Source organism: Ptychodera flava, chromosome 6, assembly GCF_041260155.1.
Source record: "Ptychodera flava strain L36383 chromosome 6, AS_Pfla_20210202, whole genome shotgun sequence".
Classification (NCBI taxonomy): domain Eukaryota; kingdom Metazoa; phylum Hemichordata; class Enteropneusta; family Ptychoderidae; genus Ptychodera; species Ptychodera flava.
Window position 1 is genome coordinate 39092496 of NC_091933.1, and position 17230 is coordinate 39109725.

The 17230-nt window shown below is 37.5% G+C and overlaps 1 protein-coding gene across 15 annotated transcripts in view; it reads right to left on the reverse strand.

The window, feature by feature from the left end:
• The window catches only part of LOC139135739 (forkhead box protein P1-like), a 35019-nt gene that overhangs the window by 2230 nt on the left and 15559 nt on the right, over nucleotides 1-17230 (reverse strand). For 4 of the 15 annotated variants that reach the window (XM_070703396.1, XM_070703398.1, XM_070703399.1 and 1 more), the window contains 10 exons: nucleotides 9204-9428; nucleotides 5521-5767; nucleotides 4534-4741; nucleotides 3873-3986; nucleotides 3474-3642; nucleotides 3133-3355; nucleotides 2188-2366; nucleotides 1439-1560; nucleotides 646-724; nucleotides 16-122 (listed from right to left, as the gene is read on the reverse strand). In XM_070703396.1, the coding sequence (XP_070559497.1) occupies nucleotides 16-122; nucleotides 646-724; nucleotides 1439-1560; nucleotides 2188-2366; nucleotides 3133-3355; nucleotides 3474-3642; nucleotides 3873-3986; nucleotides 4534-4741; nucleotides 5521-5767; nucleotides 9204-9428 (1673 nt within the window). Of the gene's footprint in view, nucleotides 1-15; nucleotides 123-645; nucleotides 725-1438; nucleotides 1561-2187; nucleotides 2370-3132; nucleotides 3356-3473; nucleotides 3643-3872; nucleotides 3987-4533; nucleotides 4742-5520; nucleotides 5768-9203; nucleotides 9429-12587; nucleotides 12865-13478; nucleotides 14096-17230 lie in introns of those variants that run through there. The other 11 variants (XM_070703392.1, XM_070703393.1, XM_070703395.1 and 8 more) reach the window with 6 other exon arrangements.

The following is a 17230-nucleotide window of genomic DNA, read 5'->3' on the forward strand; positions in this document are numbered from 1 at the left end:
CCTTTCTATACTTACATGTTTAATGGTTCATCATCCATGTTGTGACTCTCCTCAACATCAACATTGCTAGCATTGACAGCGGCGTTACTCAACAATGGCAGATTGCTTTCTGCTAGGGCAGCCTGTAGAAAACATTGCAACAGATTTTCAGTATAACCACCAGTATAGCTCACTTTCAATCGGAAATTGACGGAGATGAGGACAGCTGTTTAATGTTGTTGAACCCTTTCCTGCCAAGTCCATATTCCACCATCAGGTCAAGATGGTTAAAATTAATGAAACACAACATATTCCATATAGTGTATTTTAACATAATACTGTACATTTGAAGGCTGTTGAAAACATAAATACGGTAAACTTGATTTTTTTGGACTAAAGATGCTATAACATACCAAGCCAAGTGGGTGAAAATCTGTCTTGTTTGGCCTCAATACCGCTTTTTACTGACTTGGCTGATGGGGAAGTAATAGTCTAAATACTGTCTGGCAGGAAAAGGGTTAATGTTGTTGAAATTTTTCATGGTTGATAAACTTTTGTAAAACAGTGGATTGTGAGGACAGACAGGGGGATGCTGAATATTTGTCTTTCTGGAACAATAAAGAGTGTGATAATCTTGCAAGTTGTGAAAACTGATCGTCACCGTACCTGTATACTGGCATTGAGAGCTTGTCCATAACTGTGAAGTGAAGTTGGGCTGTTTTCTGGCTTGACAGGTGTACTTGGTCTGCCATAACAAAAACACCCCTCATAAGTGTATATTTTAGATTGTGTAACAAAAAATTACAATGATTTCAACAGAACAGCCACTCTAAAATTGTGTCATCTGCTTGCAAATAATCTTTGAATCTCTCAGATCATACATTTCTCTAGGTTGTGAAGATAATGAAACTGACAGTAGGTTTTTGAAATATAATCTGTACAGTCATAATGATTATTTGCTGGTTTAGTTTCTACTGAGTACACACTTTATAAATTTTAAATGTATTTTGTCACCGCAAGTTTAACACCAGAGCGCTAATATGATATCTTTGGCTATGTCTATCATATTGACATGGAATGACCAAATGAAATATTGCTTCATAATTATCTTCCTGTAAAAGTGAGAACAGACTGGTAGATCAACTTCTCTCAGTAGGGCAGGGTGGGAAGTGAAAGTGGCAGTGCCCTTGCATGACAGATATTCCACTCAATGGTGAGGATTGGATCAAGAAAGTGTCAAAACATACTACTTAAATAATGGACCTAAGAAATACAGACACCCAGCCATTTAATGCTTGAAGCACTGCATGGTTGTATTAAACTATACAGACTGTATTAGTATAGTTTTAAAGTATGCAAATTTATGACAATGACTCATTATCAATATTGCATATTGATATCCTGGCATCATGCAGTGTATGGCCTGTGAACACAAGCAAAGTCTCCATCACATACATACCCACTAATTTTCTGTGGTCTCCTTTTCTGGTACTCCATTTCATCCACAGTCCAAACTGCTCCTTTGACGTTTTCTACTCTGACAAAACACTTGTGAAGACTGAGATTGTGCCGCACAGCATTCTGAGAGAGAAAGTGAAAATTGAAAAATAAGTACATATCAGATAATTCTGTTGATGCAGTGTATGCCTGAAATTCATCCTTCAATGTTCCCTTACATTTCCCTGTATGGAAACTCTATTGTATTTACCATATCAAAGCAAGAAAGCTAGGAATCACGGCTAATTTTGGGGCAAAAGCATAAGATAATTTCCTGCTATCTAAAATTTCTGAAAATGACCAACAAAACTATGAACCCTGTGGAAAAACAGTGAAATAAATGCTTCTCTTGAAAACCATGACTTAGAAAGCACAGTTGTGTTCGGTGAAAATGCTGCACCTTGAAATTTGTCATCACAAGCCATACCATAGTAGGATCAATCATGGCCATCTTACAATACAACATTATTCAAGGAGGCATGTTGTTATAATTATGAGGAGAACACTCAGAGATAAACAGATCACTACCTTGATAACTGACCGACTATTCTACAGGTGACGGATTTATTTGACGCAATTTCATGACAGTCTTTTAATAGCAGATGAAGGCAACGAAATTATTTCACACAAAATAGTGGATAAACATTGTCATCCTTTTCATCTTACTTCTCTACGAAAGGTCATCAATGAGCAGAAAGTTTCCCTACTTACTTTCCAGGTTGCAGCGTTCCGCCTGAAATATGCGAATGTTCTGGTGAACCAGTTGTAGATTTCATTCAACGTAAGCTGCCTATCTGGAGACTCGATGATGGCCTGACGTATCAATGCAGCGTAAGTAAACGGCGGCCGCACATCTGCTGTCTTGTAAAACTCACAGTTGCGTTGGATCTCTACTTGCAGACATAATTAATGAAGGAAGATGTTAATTTACTGCCCTACACAAAATACAACACTGTTTGATTACTGACTAATCACTAAAAGACACACCATCGTAAAATATTGAAGATGTCAACACTTTGTTGAAACTTGCTTTTGTAAATAATAAAGCTATTCAAAAAACAATGAATTTTCTTGACTTATTCTGGATTTTAAAAAAACCATTTCACAACGTTTGATGCCACATGACTAGAAAATATCACTCTTTTAACAGAGCATATAAAACCATGCTTTATCAGATGTCACTTTTTAAAGATTATCAAACTATGCTTTGCCAGAACACCAAATTGCTTTCAGTGCAGGGGTTGGACCTCAATACTTAAACATGGGAGATAAAATTTGGAACTACTGAAAAATATTGAAATGATACACAATATAGATAAACATTAATTTCTTTCTTTTTATGAGATTTTCACCGTTTTATAAACTATTTACAGGAGTCCCCAAAAGTGGATTTTAAGGGATGGACCAGCTCAATATTTCTGAACAGTCCATTTGCAAGATTTTTGATAACAACCAAACAAAGAGCACATTTTCATTACAAAGGAATGTGCAAATTATGCAATGCTACATAAATTGGTGCCTTCTGATTTTCCAGGCTGTGGAGAATGCTGATTGATGTTCACTATGAAGCAAGATAGCTTAGCCTTACAGAAGGACAACCTTATTTAAATGGATGTCTGCTATTCAGACCCACACATCCACTGCTGTGGTGCTTACCTGATCCCAGCGACAAGTTGTACTTTTCAGACAGCCGTCTTCTGATTGGTCCTACGGTGACATTGGGTGGTGCTGTGTGAACAGGTGGACTGGACTGCTGGACAACAGCGGTTGGTGGGGACGACGTCACCTGAACATTTGGAACATTTGGAACATGTTGTGCCGGTGTTGACTGAGTAGTTGTTGGTGGCAATGTGGATGTCTTCACAAGACTTACTGGAACCTATTCAAATGCAAGAAAAGTATTTCTGGTTTAATATGGTAAAAACCCATAAACTTTTCTGCTGTCAGAATCACAGAAGCTTTTGTTTTTGATTGAACTATACAACGAAAGAACTCACAACTTCTGCTTGTTTTGGCTCAGCAGGTTTCATGTGTAGATGTGCCATCATGGCGGCCAGACGTTCCCTCTCTTTCTGCAGTTGGATCTCCAACTGCTGGACAACGTTCATCTGTACTCTGGCTTGAGCAGTACTGCGGTCATCAAGGGAGTGTTCTGCATTCAGGTGTCTGCAAATAAAGAGAAGCAGAAAACTTAATCACTAACAAAATGTTTCAAGCAATCAGAAGTCTAATGATAACACACACAAAACTTTGCTGTAAAGAAGATAATAGTGCAACTGGGTAATGCAACTCAATATGGCAATGAAATGAACATCATGGTTATGGCCAGTATTTATTTGTTTATTTATCTAATATTTATTTATTTCATGGTTTATTTCAGTTCGAAAGTAACTTACTTGAGGAAAGCTTGGAAGTCTTCACACATTGTTTCACATCCAGGCCACTTACACATACCATGGTAGTAGAGTGGATGGGAGTTGGGATTGGCTGTACTTTCCTCTGTCGGTATACTGTTGGACGGAATCAAACACAAAACATGCAATCTATGCATCACAGCCTTATACATAGCCTGACTGTTTTTGTTTCTAGCAAAGCTGTCTGCTTCACCTGGCAAAGAACTGTTGTGATCTGCCCATCAACAAATTGTATTTTGATCGCTCCTGCAACACAATTGGGCTGAACACAAACACTACAGACATCATACCCCTTCATACATGTATTACAACAGTAACCACACTGCATCTACCTACACATTCCTGCAATTTGGATATTTAGGATTTTTGAAAATTTGATAAGATTCTCCAACAAAAGACACAAACATGCTCAAATTGGTTGTTACAGAGATAATAATTATAATCATTTCATTTGAAAGGAAAGAACAGCTACAGTCAGTAAATACAGTGTTTGTGCTCACACACTGTAGTATCAACATCTCTATCCCTTTTCACCCACTCATCACAACATTTTAAAACAACGCTGCCTTTTCAAAAGCAGACTTAGCTTCTGTAGAGTGGAAATAGGTGAAGGAGTACGTAAAAAAATTAAATTTGAACTCACATGATTCCAGCCGGAGTTATCTGTGCACCAGGTGGAAGGAGGCCATGATGGAGAAGGGTACCCTCTGGCAGGCCATTAACAATAGAGCGCCCTCCTGCAGCAGCAGCTGCAGCTGCAGTCAACGCATTCACACCATTTGCACTTTTGGCATTTTCATCCAACCCTGAAACTTCTTTCCAAAGTTGTTGGATCTCAGATTGTGACATACCTGAATGGGATGAAAATAATAACTTCTTTTATAAAGATATCGAGCACCTGTGCAAGGGTACGATATGTTCAAAGAGAAAGAGTCAATTGTTTTACCTTCTTGATCAAAATGCGAAAGTTGTATATATATCACAGTTCTAGAAGACCTGTTAAAGTAACTTGATGCTTCATGCTTGCCACTTCTTTAAGACAATGTATTGTCCAATGGCATCAGTGTGAAATGTTGTTTCAGAGAAGAACACTTTGATAAGTAGTTAAAGTTTCAAGCTTACAATAATTGTAACCTGTAAATTTACAAAAATCAGCTCCACTGACCATCATATTTACAGAGGCTTGTGATATCGATAGCACCGTCAGTACATATTTTGGTTCTGTGACATGAACAGACACCGAAATATCAAAGAGAGAAACAGAAACTTTCAATAGAAATGTTGAGACAGGCAAGATGGCTATACAATAATAAACCTATCACTTTAGCCAAAATGACATTTCCAATTCTCTGAGTCTTGCACCGTACCAAGATTATATATTGTGGTACCATTTTATCACACAAACAATGTGATACATGTGACCTGCTTTACACGACAGTCTATCAAATGGCTACGTTGTTGTATAATAGAAGTAGAGGGAGTTTCTGTGCATCACTTTTTGACCACTTAGGACTTGACCATGAGCATGTCACAACCCAAGCAGTGACTGTATTTGTGATACCCTATCCTTCTGTTGCAGACTTGATCGGCATCCAATTATCAAAGAATGGATGACCCAGCGACATCTTACCTTGTGGAATATGTGGCATTGCAATTCCCTGACCCTGCTGCAGTAGCATCCTCTGCTGCTGTGCTTGTAACTGCTGCATGATTTGATGCTGCAGTGCTATTGACTGCAACTGCTGCTGTTGATGCTTGCTGCCTTTCTCGCCACCACCTGCCACTACTGCTGCAACCTGCTGCTGTTGCTGCTGCTGTAATAACTGGAGTTGCATCTGTTCTTGTAGTTGGTGTTGAATTTTTTGTTGGTGCAGTGTCTGAGAGACAAACACAACAGCATGCAATTTGTTTGAGGGAATTTGTTTTTTCATCTCTTTGCCAAATACATATTACTAGTTCTACTCAAAGATGAAAGGACTAGGGGTTGGGGATTGCTAGAATTGATGAAGACTGCATGTGGGTTGATGATCTAAGCTTGCATATGGATGCAAAGCAAATGTGGAAAGTACTTCACAGGCCAGCTTTGGCTACCTCTCAGCTTTTAAGAACTTTTGTGAGATATGATATAGAGCTGGGAGGAGAATTAACACACATGTTCAAGACCAAAAACAAAATCTGCAGCTGTGATATGTTGTGAAGCAGTTTGCCTGGTAATACTGAGTAAATTGTTTGGGCATCTCTCCATAAAGTGAATTGTTGATGATAATTTTTGCTCCTTACAAAATAGCTTGTGATAATTTCAAATTTTAGCCGTTTGTCTTAAATGAGACTCGATTCACAAACTGTCAATTTTTTGTCTGATTATGAAAGTAGAACAACGTAAAGGTGCCTCATTTCACATGTGGAGATGAATTTCATTCTTTTAAATTTACAGTTGCTCAAAGTATACTGTGGTGATGCACTGTCTATAGCTGTCATCTACACATAAAAACTTTTTTGAGTTCATACTTTTTTCTTTCCTATTTCCAAACTAAGTGTAAAATTTCTGACTCTTAATTCAAAGAAGTTGACTACATGGTACCAAGCTGACACTGTGAAGGTTTTGGAGGTATATGTATATTTCAAGCCCTGGAAGCAAACGTTCTCTTTTAGGACCTATCTACAATGCTACTACTCTACATGGTTTAGATATAATTGCATGCTGTTAGTTTCACGTCTCTGGTGCATATGTGATGAGCGATGATTCGCATTGAAATATATCATCTATGATCACAAGGATGATGACAAAACACGTACATGACAGACACCATCAAAAGATTAATGTGGGATAAATACTCATATATCAGGATGGGTTGGTTTAGGCCTGGGTATAAAGTTCACAGGGCTCGAAATTAACTTTTTTCCCTGGTAGTCCCATTGGGCTACCATTTTCTGAAGTTGGTAGCCCAGTGACAAGGTCTGGTAGCCCATGCATGAATGAAGATTTTTTTTTTGTAAAGGATTTTTATTTATATCTAGACAATGAAAGATTTATTTTGCATGATTCTATCCAGGAAGTGAATTTTCTAGTCATTTGACATCAATATCTGCAGGTCATAGCCTTAGGAGAACGGTATAGCATGTGTAGTGGATAACAGTGACGCCTCAAAGTTTGACGACCAATTCACACATATGCAGAGCCTATACGCAAATTTTGATGCTCGCCATGACAACGAATATTCACTCAGCACTTGTAAACATAACATGGCTAAAGATAGATTGGCTATGAATTTCAGGATGACAACTTGGTACAGTCATGAAGTTCCTATACTTTCGTGGCAATGTTGGCTATATTTCTCCACCATAGTACACTATCATGGGATGATCTCGTACACTTCAGAAACCGTAATTTGTCGATGGCCCGACAGCTTTATATTTGCAGTTGAATATTTTTGTGATTAAATAACTATGAAAATGAATTTCATTGGCCATCATTTCCCGAGCCTGTCATCCAAGTACATCAGTTCAGATAATATTTTATTGAAAGTTTGTCACAACAAATTCGACTGCATTGTCGCCTTTTAATTTGCATAACAAAGTCATAGTTTGGCCTTTCTGTGTCCAGCTGGGGTTGACTGTATGAGCGTCGGTCATCTCACAGCGATCAACATCATGTCGCCCACTAAGTAATTTCATGTCCCAGGCTTTGGTAGTCCGTGTAGGCTACCATTTCATGGGTTTTGGTAGTCCCAGAGAAAAGTTGGTAGTCTGTGGACGCGGGACTACCGCTATTTCGAGCCCTGAAAGTTCACACGAAACCAAAAAAAATTATTTTCCGGGATTAAATATTTTGAACAAGATAAAGCTTTAATAACAAGGATGACATTTAAATGGAAAAGTGTACAGGCTTTGAGGAAAGATGAAGAATGTTTTATCCCACATTAAACATTGGATGCTGTCCTTAAAATATGCATGCAACACTAATACATGATCAATCATATAAAAAGTTAGATCACAGTAACAAACTGATGCATGAGAAAATTTCTGACAAATCTGAATGTAAAATAGTGATACAGTACTTCTTTTGTGTCTCTTAATTAATCTTGCTGGCAAAAAAAAGATGATTTACATGAGTATTGGTATTTATTTGGGTTCAAAATATGAGATGATCCAAAACAGGGCAAGCAACTCTGTTTCTCATTGATGCTCATGGATTTTTGCAGACAAAGCAAGGAAGCCTGGCTGGCACATGACAGCTTTGGAAGGAATGCTGAAATGGGTTTGGCAAGAGGTAACCGGGAACATATACATCAAATGCTATGAAAGAAACTTCACATAAAGATTCTAGCTATTTCATATACCATGATCTGAACAGAGCAGTGATGCATCAGAACTTCACATTATTGTTAACCAAACATGATAACAGCATCAGGACAAGAAAGCGCAATACAAGCCAATGCCACCTTTGTGCAAGTTTTTACACACAGCTCCATCACACATAAGTGTGTTGCTTTGCAAACAGTCTCAAGTATATAATTTGATTATTAATGGGACTGCAACGTTCTCTTATGGAAAGAAAGTGCACATTCCAACTCATAAACTCTTTGAGATTCAATTTAGGAATTTCTCAAAACGTCTTTACGAAAGCCCTTTACCAGTGTGTATAATACCTATGTTTCATCTCAGAGAACTTTCATGAGTGGATGGCCTATTAGTAAGCACACTGGTGACAGAATTTATTAAGTGCAGTACTTTCAGTCATGATCCACTTCTGGTCACAATACAATATCAGAAACTACACACGTACAATGTGTTATAAGCTTTTGATATGCAGACTCAATAGTGTAACACGGGAAATGGGACAAGAGAAATCATTACATCTGAACCATGGTCATTTTGGATTATTCTGATGGCAAAAAAGAAAATGTTCCTTTTTGGATTCAGACAAGGAAATATTCCATGTAAATCTACATTTGGTTTTCTTGACATCAGGACACTATTGAATTTTCACTCCTTGAATTATATAGTAGCACACTGGAAACATAATATAATCATCAGCATATCTATTCATGATATTGTATTGGTACTGTAAGCCAACGAGTTTATAGCTGTGAGTACCATGACCTACCTACAGAGAATCGTGAAATAATTGGGCTGTCAAAATGACTGAAAGAATTAATGTGAGACGGATGGCCTAATCATGCATCTCTACTTATTACTATTCTCACTGTGTCACTCATTTACACTATTATATGTGACCTTTCAGACTTGCATCGTAAATGCATGAATTGTATGACACTGCACTGGCAAAGGTAAATGATATTTGACACTGACCTGTTGTTGGATGATGGCCTGCTGTTGGGTCTGTAAGAGTTGCTGAAGTTGTTGCGGCGTCAATACCTGCTGCTGCAGAAGCTGCTGCATCTGTTGGTGTGTCAGTTGTTGCGGGATGATGATCGTTTGTTGGGCTAGTTGCTGCTGTTTGTCTGTCGTTGGCACTGAGGAGGAGGATTTGGTCGGTGTCTTGGGACCAGCCTGCATTAACACCTGCTGCATTACCTGTGCACAGGAAAATATCAACGTGTAATCAGTTATCAAACAGGAAAACTATAATAGACAAGGGAAAGTTTTTATTTGCGTAAAGGTGATAAGATCTACACTTGTTCTATCCACATGAAAGTTGAACAAAGAAATGAACATAACAAACTTGTGTGAACCAAACACAGTTTGTACATACATTAACAGGAGAGGGAAAGTGTGTGCGCATTTCAAGTACATGTAAGCATGTGTGGTTATGCCATGTCTGTACTACACAAATTTTGACCAAAAAAATAATGTATATATATCCTAATGCTAGACAACGGATACTAACAGGTATTAGGGTATATGCAAAGGCTTAACCTGACATATACAATCAAAGTTTAATGTGTTTACCACATGTAACTCAATACCATTGCTCGTAACTATGGGACACATTTGATAATCGTCTGAACTTTTGATGGCGTCCTCATGGTTTGTTATGATGGCACTTGATGTAATCCTGCCATCTATCAAGATGGATCTGGAGAGCTGATTGCACTGACGGCCTTTATATAGACACGTAAATCCTGAAGTACTCGGTGCCGGAAAGGCACAGTGCCATGGCAACTGGTCATACAAGCTGCAATGTACATGTCGCCTCATCACCTCATCAAACCCGCTGACATCTACTCCAGTCAAAATGATACATTTTGAGTTCTACTGAACCACTGTCTTTTGGTTTCAAACTCGTCTCTAGATAACCAGTGACCACTGCATTTTACAGTACAGTTTCCTTGCAGATAAATCAATGAAAAAATGCTGGGTTCTATGTACCTTTCAACTTAAAACTGTCTATTTCATTGAGATATTACAAATTACAAAACTACATATACAGGTAGGTAAGAACATGCCCAAATTGGTTATATCACCAAGTAATATGCTAAAGCCCTTTCATTAGAACAAACATTTGCCTGTTCTGTGAGTCATCATAATGTATTATGTTTAAAATGCTCCATAAATTTTACAGGCAGCTGGGAGTTCAGAGAATGTATAATATTGCAAATTTATGATTGTTACCTCAAGAAAACAAGTCATCGTTGATGACACAGTCCCCACTTGTTAATAATGGGTACTTTGATTATATGTCCTCAGAGAGGATAGAGTCCTCTTCATTAATTAGGTCTGTGATAAAAATACTTTGATATAGATGGCGCTCAATGGCCAAGAATGAGTTCCATGGTGATGAAAACATAAAACCAATGTAGGCCACCATCCTAAAGTTCATAAAATGAGTCAACTAGGAATTAATCAACAGGATGTTGCAAAACATTTTGCATACAATTCTAACACTTAACAGATTATCACTGGTACCATATTTCATAAAGTTTGATGCAGTATTTACAACACTATGAGATCAACATGTGTATCAAGTTTCATCACATTTAACGTTGTATTAATTTGTGGCTATATCACCCTAATTAGGAAAGTTCATTACTTATGCAATTACAAATTAATTAAAATGACACTGATAAATGTCTTTTTCAATGTTAAAGCAATGTGAGCTTAACATCGGTTAACATCTGTATAAAGTTTCATGAATTTGATGCAGTACATATTTCTTGACATATCAGCCTACTTACGAAACTTCAATAATTGACATGTTACTGCTACATGACGTGAAACAAATTGACGAGCATATGTATGAAATAGGTCAATGTCAACTTTGAATGATACTGGTGGAAATATGTCTGAGTTATGGCTCTGTACATGAAAACATCGTAATAAAATGGCTGCCTAGCAACCATATTGGATCGTATCACATAAAAAATCGACGTACATATGTATGACATTGGTCAATGTCCTTGTACCAACTTTGAATAAAATCAGTTGAGATATGCCTGAGTTATGCCTCTGTATATGAAAAAATCGTAACAAAATGACCACACAGCAGCCACATTGGATCGTATCACAAAACAAATTGACGTGCATATCTATGACATTGGTCAATGTCCTTGTACCAACTTTGAATAAAATCGGTTGAGATATGCCTGAGTTATGCCTCTGTATATGAAAAAATTGTAATAAATGGCCGCCTAGCGGCCATATTGGATTGTATCACAAAACAAATCAACGTGCATATCTATGAAATTGGTCAATGTCCTTGTAGCAATGTTGAATAAAATCGGTTGAAACATGTCTGAGTTGTGGCTCTGTACATGAAAAAATCATAATAAATGGCCGCCTGGCGGCCATATTGGATCGTATCACAAAAAAAATTGACGTGCATATCTATGACATTGGTCAATGTCCTTGTACCAACTTTGAATAAAATTGGTTGAAACATGTCTGAGTTATGGCTCTGTACATGAAAAAATCGTAATAAAATGGCCGCCTGGCGGCCATATTGGATCGTATCACAAAAAAAATTGACGTGCATATCTGTGACATTGGTCAATGTCCTTGTACCAACTTTGAATAAAATTGGTTGAAACATGTCTGAGTTATGGCTCTGTACATGAAAAAATCGTAATAAAATGGCCGCCTGGCGGCCATATTGGATCATATCCCAAAACAAATCGACGTGCATCTGTATGACATATGAAGTAATCCTTGTACCAAGTTTGAATGAAATCGCTTCTTGCATCTCTGAGATATCTGTGTGAACGGACGGACGGACGCACGCACTTACGCACGCACGGACATGACCAAACCTATAAGTCCCCCCGGACGGTTTCCGTGGGGACTAATGAACCACCACCAAACTCAGCCAAATCTATTTGACATTTGACGTTATTCAACATATATCAAATGATTCTGTAAATATAACATTACAATGGCAAAGACAACACTCTGTGGCCTGTTACAAATAGTCGTCATATCAATCTAAAGTCTGTTATTTACAAACACAAACTAGATGTTCATTACTTAATGATGCAGTATTATATTTGTAAAAAATTATTTTATATTTATCTAAAATTTTAATTGACATGGATGTAAAATAACAGATAACATGGTACAATTCGGCGAGAAAGATGTGTGACTGCTTCAGATAGTATGGAAAAAATTTAAAGACTGTGAGGGCGCTAGTTGAGCAGAATTTCACAATGAGAGCACTGCAGTGTCACTGCACACTGATGCCTAACAATGCAATTGGGATGCTTCAAAGGAAGACACAACAGTAAATCTACAATATCTCACTGGGTCATTCTTCTCAATGCCTGGCCTACTTGGTCTCTTCCTCTTTGCTTGACACACGTGGCATAGGTCAAGGAACACTTCAATGGATTCTTTGGTTACATTGGCGTACGTTTCCTGTGCAACTCTTTTCATTTTATTGATTCCCCCATGACCTGTCACAATATGCAAGCCGCACAGCACCTCGTACAGATCTTCGTCTGCTACGTAGTGGAGTACTTTGTCTCTTTCTGTGCGCTTGATCAGTCTATCCACACCACTGACACTGGACACTTCAAACCTGAAATGAATTGGAAGAAGGGGCTGGATGGTGTTTCAACACATTTACAAAGTCCTCCATGAGGTATTGTCAAATAATGAAAGAAACATAGAAAAGAATCAGTATCCTGGGATTAGATTGTTTGTTGTGGTCATATAAACTGACCAATGACATCATAATTGTCGCAGAAATTCTAAAATTGGCTGTAGATCGGATCAGTTTTGTGTTCATGTGAACTCATTGTACAGTGTACAGTACATTCCATTTTATTCTCATAACTCATACCCAGGAATAGAGAAATTTTTTCATATTTCAAATGTCCCACTAACCTAATTTTGTTTCACTATCATTAGGTAACAGATAAACGGTCTTTCAAATCAAGCCAATGGCACTACTACGTAGTACTAGTATCATCAATGTTTAATATTTTGAAATGCCACAAATTTGTGAATCATGCAGGTTGAATATTCTATGGATATATGTGCAAAGGCATCTGAAACACATTTGAAAATCTTTGGAGAGGACTGGCAAGTTCAACAGTCAATGCGTAACTTTATCTTTTCCGGGAATTCTCATTATTGAAAGAACATATACATGAAACCATGGAAAGCTGAATCCATCATGGACATTCCTACCTTCTCAGAAGATTGTACTCTCTTGGTGTCTTGGTAGTCTCCTTGGTCTTAGCCACCTTAATCTCCTGGATACATCTCTGGTAGTATGCGTTAGTCAGATTGACCACATTCGGTCTCTTTTCACCCCGTCGTCCGCGCAGGAGATGTAGAAACTCCTCTGACATTTTCCCAGGGAAAAGTAACCTCCCAATTCACAAACACACCTCTCTCCAACGCAATAATGCAGTGAATGCAAAATAAATAATAATGGCCTGCCGTTTACATTGCACTGATGTAAATGTTTACCCACTATGAGCTGTATACAACTCACAAGCCAGGACGTGAGATAGGCAAGGCCAGTCCAATGTTGACATTTCATGGGTTTTGCCAATTTCAGGGGCTACATAAATCATGAGGGACTATTAAAAGTACACATTTCACCATATCTCCACTAATAATAGCCCTGAGTACTACGGAAGGTCAGGCATACTTTGAACGACGATTCTGTCAAAAACACTTGATAAAGAAAGAGAGAGGGAGGAGAAAAACGCATTGGTTGTGAGAAGGTCCCCAAATTTGACTATTTGTTAAAGAGCTGTGTGACCAGCTGTCTGCTTGAGGTTGGGAAACGTTGAAATATTGATCTGTATGTTATGTACACTCATGACAAATATCCGGAGCTATAGAGAAACAGCCGATGACAGCAACTGATAACAGCACAATACACAATACCAGAAAAACCTGCATACATTGATAATGGCCCCATTAGCATACTTTTTTGTGTTTTCCCTCTAATCAGAAGAAAAAAAGGATGACATCTTTTCTGGCGAGTTTATTTTTTTCTTTTTTCTAACAGGCATTTTGAGAGTCTTGTTGTCAATTGCAGGAAACTGGATACCAAATCAAAATCAACATGAAAAATTCTCTTCCAAATCATATAAACAAGAACATGTTTTACTTGCAAATCAACGGATGTACACGTAATGTAGCTACAGTACTAGTAAATTTCTCAGACAGATACATGTGGGCCAGTAATTGGTATATCATAAATAAGATACAATGTACCACCCTCAGTAATGCACTTGGGATTTGGGTACACTATACATGTTTACGTAGATGATAAAACAACACTAAGATAACCATTTGCTTTATAGTATGACAGTTTGAGTGAGCAAAATTATCTCACAATAGACGAAACACCCAAATGTTAATTGAAGAAATACTTTCATTTTTTTTTTATGTACTTCCACAAAGAAAGTTCATGCAACAAACTGGTTTTTCAGCTTTCTTCCTAAATTTAGAACTTTCATTCAAGAGATGTTACTTCTGAGCAAAGACGACTACCTTGTAACTACTCTGTCACACTTCTACAAAATGCAATACATATCAAGACTTCAAAACAAAATGAAATATCACATCTTGAGAAATCGCTGGAAAAAAAGAATCAAAACCACTCAAACTGTGAGAAAATATTTACAAGACTTTCTGAAATGGCCGTTTTTTGATGTGTGAAATGTTTGAAGCTTGCACTGAACAAAACTTTCTACTAAGGAAAGCTGCATTCTTTCTTTGTTAACATTCAAAACTGAAATATTTATTTCTGTGGCTTGAAAATCTAGCTAAATTGATTTGTGTACAGAAAAATTTAGCAAATTCAAATATCTAAAAATGTTCCATTTCACTTAAATTTTACTTTGACTGGAAAGGTCTATTTTTATTTTGATATACAAGGTTTACACACGTGTGCTTCTTGACTATTTTATCGAAAACCATGATGGCCCTTTTATGGGCTCACAGTTTGATTTATAATGAGTCAGAGAAAACACATGACGCACGGATTGGATTACACTTGTATAGAACATAATTGCTTTTCATTCATTAATGATGTCGGTTATTAGGGTAAATATGCATTCATACTGATGAGAAACCTTTTGCATACCAGGGTCTTCCAGTAGAAAAAACCTCAATCTGCTACAAAAATCCTCCCCAATATCAATCCTTCAGAATCCCACCACTACATGTTGTTTTCCTTGTTTCCCATAGTACGATAAGCCAAACTACAGGGACCTCGAAGTTCACAGGTTAAAAGCTTTTTCCTAGCCTATTTTTCTTTTTTCTTCTTTGGCAGTATCCCAGTAACTGGGATATTGTGTGTGAATATTTATGATGAATTAACTATAGGGTCATATGCATATTGCCATGGCAACAAGAGCAAGCCCACTCAGGGGGACTCTTCACCCAATCAGAAGTGTTGATACTTATTTGATATTGACATCATTGTTTCAATGACGCATACACCGAGTGACATATGAAATCCTGCTTGCTCTCTCTGCACCCATGAGACGTGTGTGGGAGTGAAAATACATAACCTGCATCACTCTCCAAATTAGAGGATTGGCGAAGTGTTGCATCAAATTTGCGGGAAATTATTCCACTATAATTTGGAATGAGTATGCAGCATCAGTGATGCCTGAGAACAACGCATTGATTGATAGCCTTGTTAAGAATTCTGTGACATGCAAAAATTTGATATGCCAATGGTGACTGACTGAGTTTAATATTTCTCTCAAATTGGAGATATGACAGAGTCAGTCACACAGTCACATGTGTGCACTACAGTTGTATGCCATTTTTGTTTTGGTGGACTGACATATGTGACTGAATTGCACCCATTTCTTCTCTGATATTACTGTAAAACTCTGAAGCGTAATAGGATTACTGGGTAAATTCTCACTGAGACTAAAGAGGCTTTACAGACTATTAAATCAGGCAAACAGAGACCCGACATTTCCACATGACAGACAATGAAAAAAGTGAGAAAGGTGGATGGCAAAATGAGTTGGTTTACACAAGTGCAAAACAGAGAAGTTGACAGAGAAGCATATGCTATTTTATTATCATTCATGGTATATCTTTTCCAAAGAAAACTTAAATTTCTGTTTTCAGTATTAATTAATGTATGCGTCTCTATTATCATTTATAATATATTTTGTGAAAGAAAAACAAAAACGGTATTTGAAAATGCATCTTTAAATTGTGCAAACTATTTTATACTCAAGTGGGAGACTGTGCATAATGGTAGAAAAAGTGAACTTATGGATTTTTACTACACTAATCTCACAGATATCAATCTTGTTAATTTTTTCTACCTCAATAGAAAAACCAATATACATGTAGTACAAAACTAGGCGGTGTTAGAATCTGTCAATTTCATACAGATAACCATTGCAAACATTCACATGCAGTGGTTTTCATTCCAAAGTATGGATTTTAGGATTATTTGTGGGTATGGATAGGTGACATGCTCAACCCTTATAGAAAGAGTCTGTGCAATTCAACTCTGAGAAGCAGAATTTCAGAGTTTACTCACTCTCTCAGCTTGAACTGTTGCTTTGATTGTCTTTATACTGCTTACTGCTCAAGTGGATAGAGACTTTCCAGCCATTTTTCCACTTGAATGCCTGGACTCAGTGCACATGGGTGACTTTTTATTCATCAGCTGATACGGTGCTCTCTTGACTTAAAGTGAGTATTTTCCTTAAAAGGCTATTCATGTTCTGAAACCTTAGTGATATTTCTCCTGCACCTTGATTCTGGCCAAATTACGTGGGTATGTTTTACAACTTTTTATGACATTTACTTCAATTTTTCCTTGATGCAAAGAACTTAGAATTTAGAAAAAAAAACGCTTGTGTATACAGGCTAGTGCACAAATGGCCTGACACATGAGGAAGGTGAATGCAGCATTCACGACATATCAGACAACGGTTTTC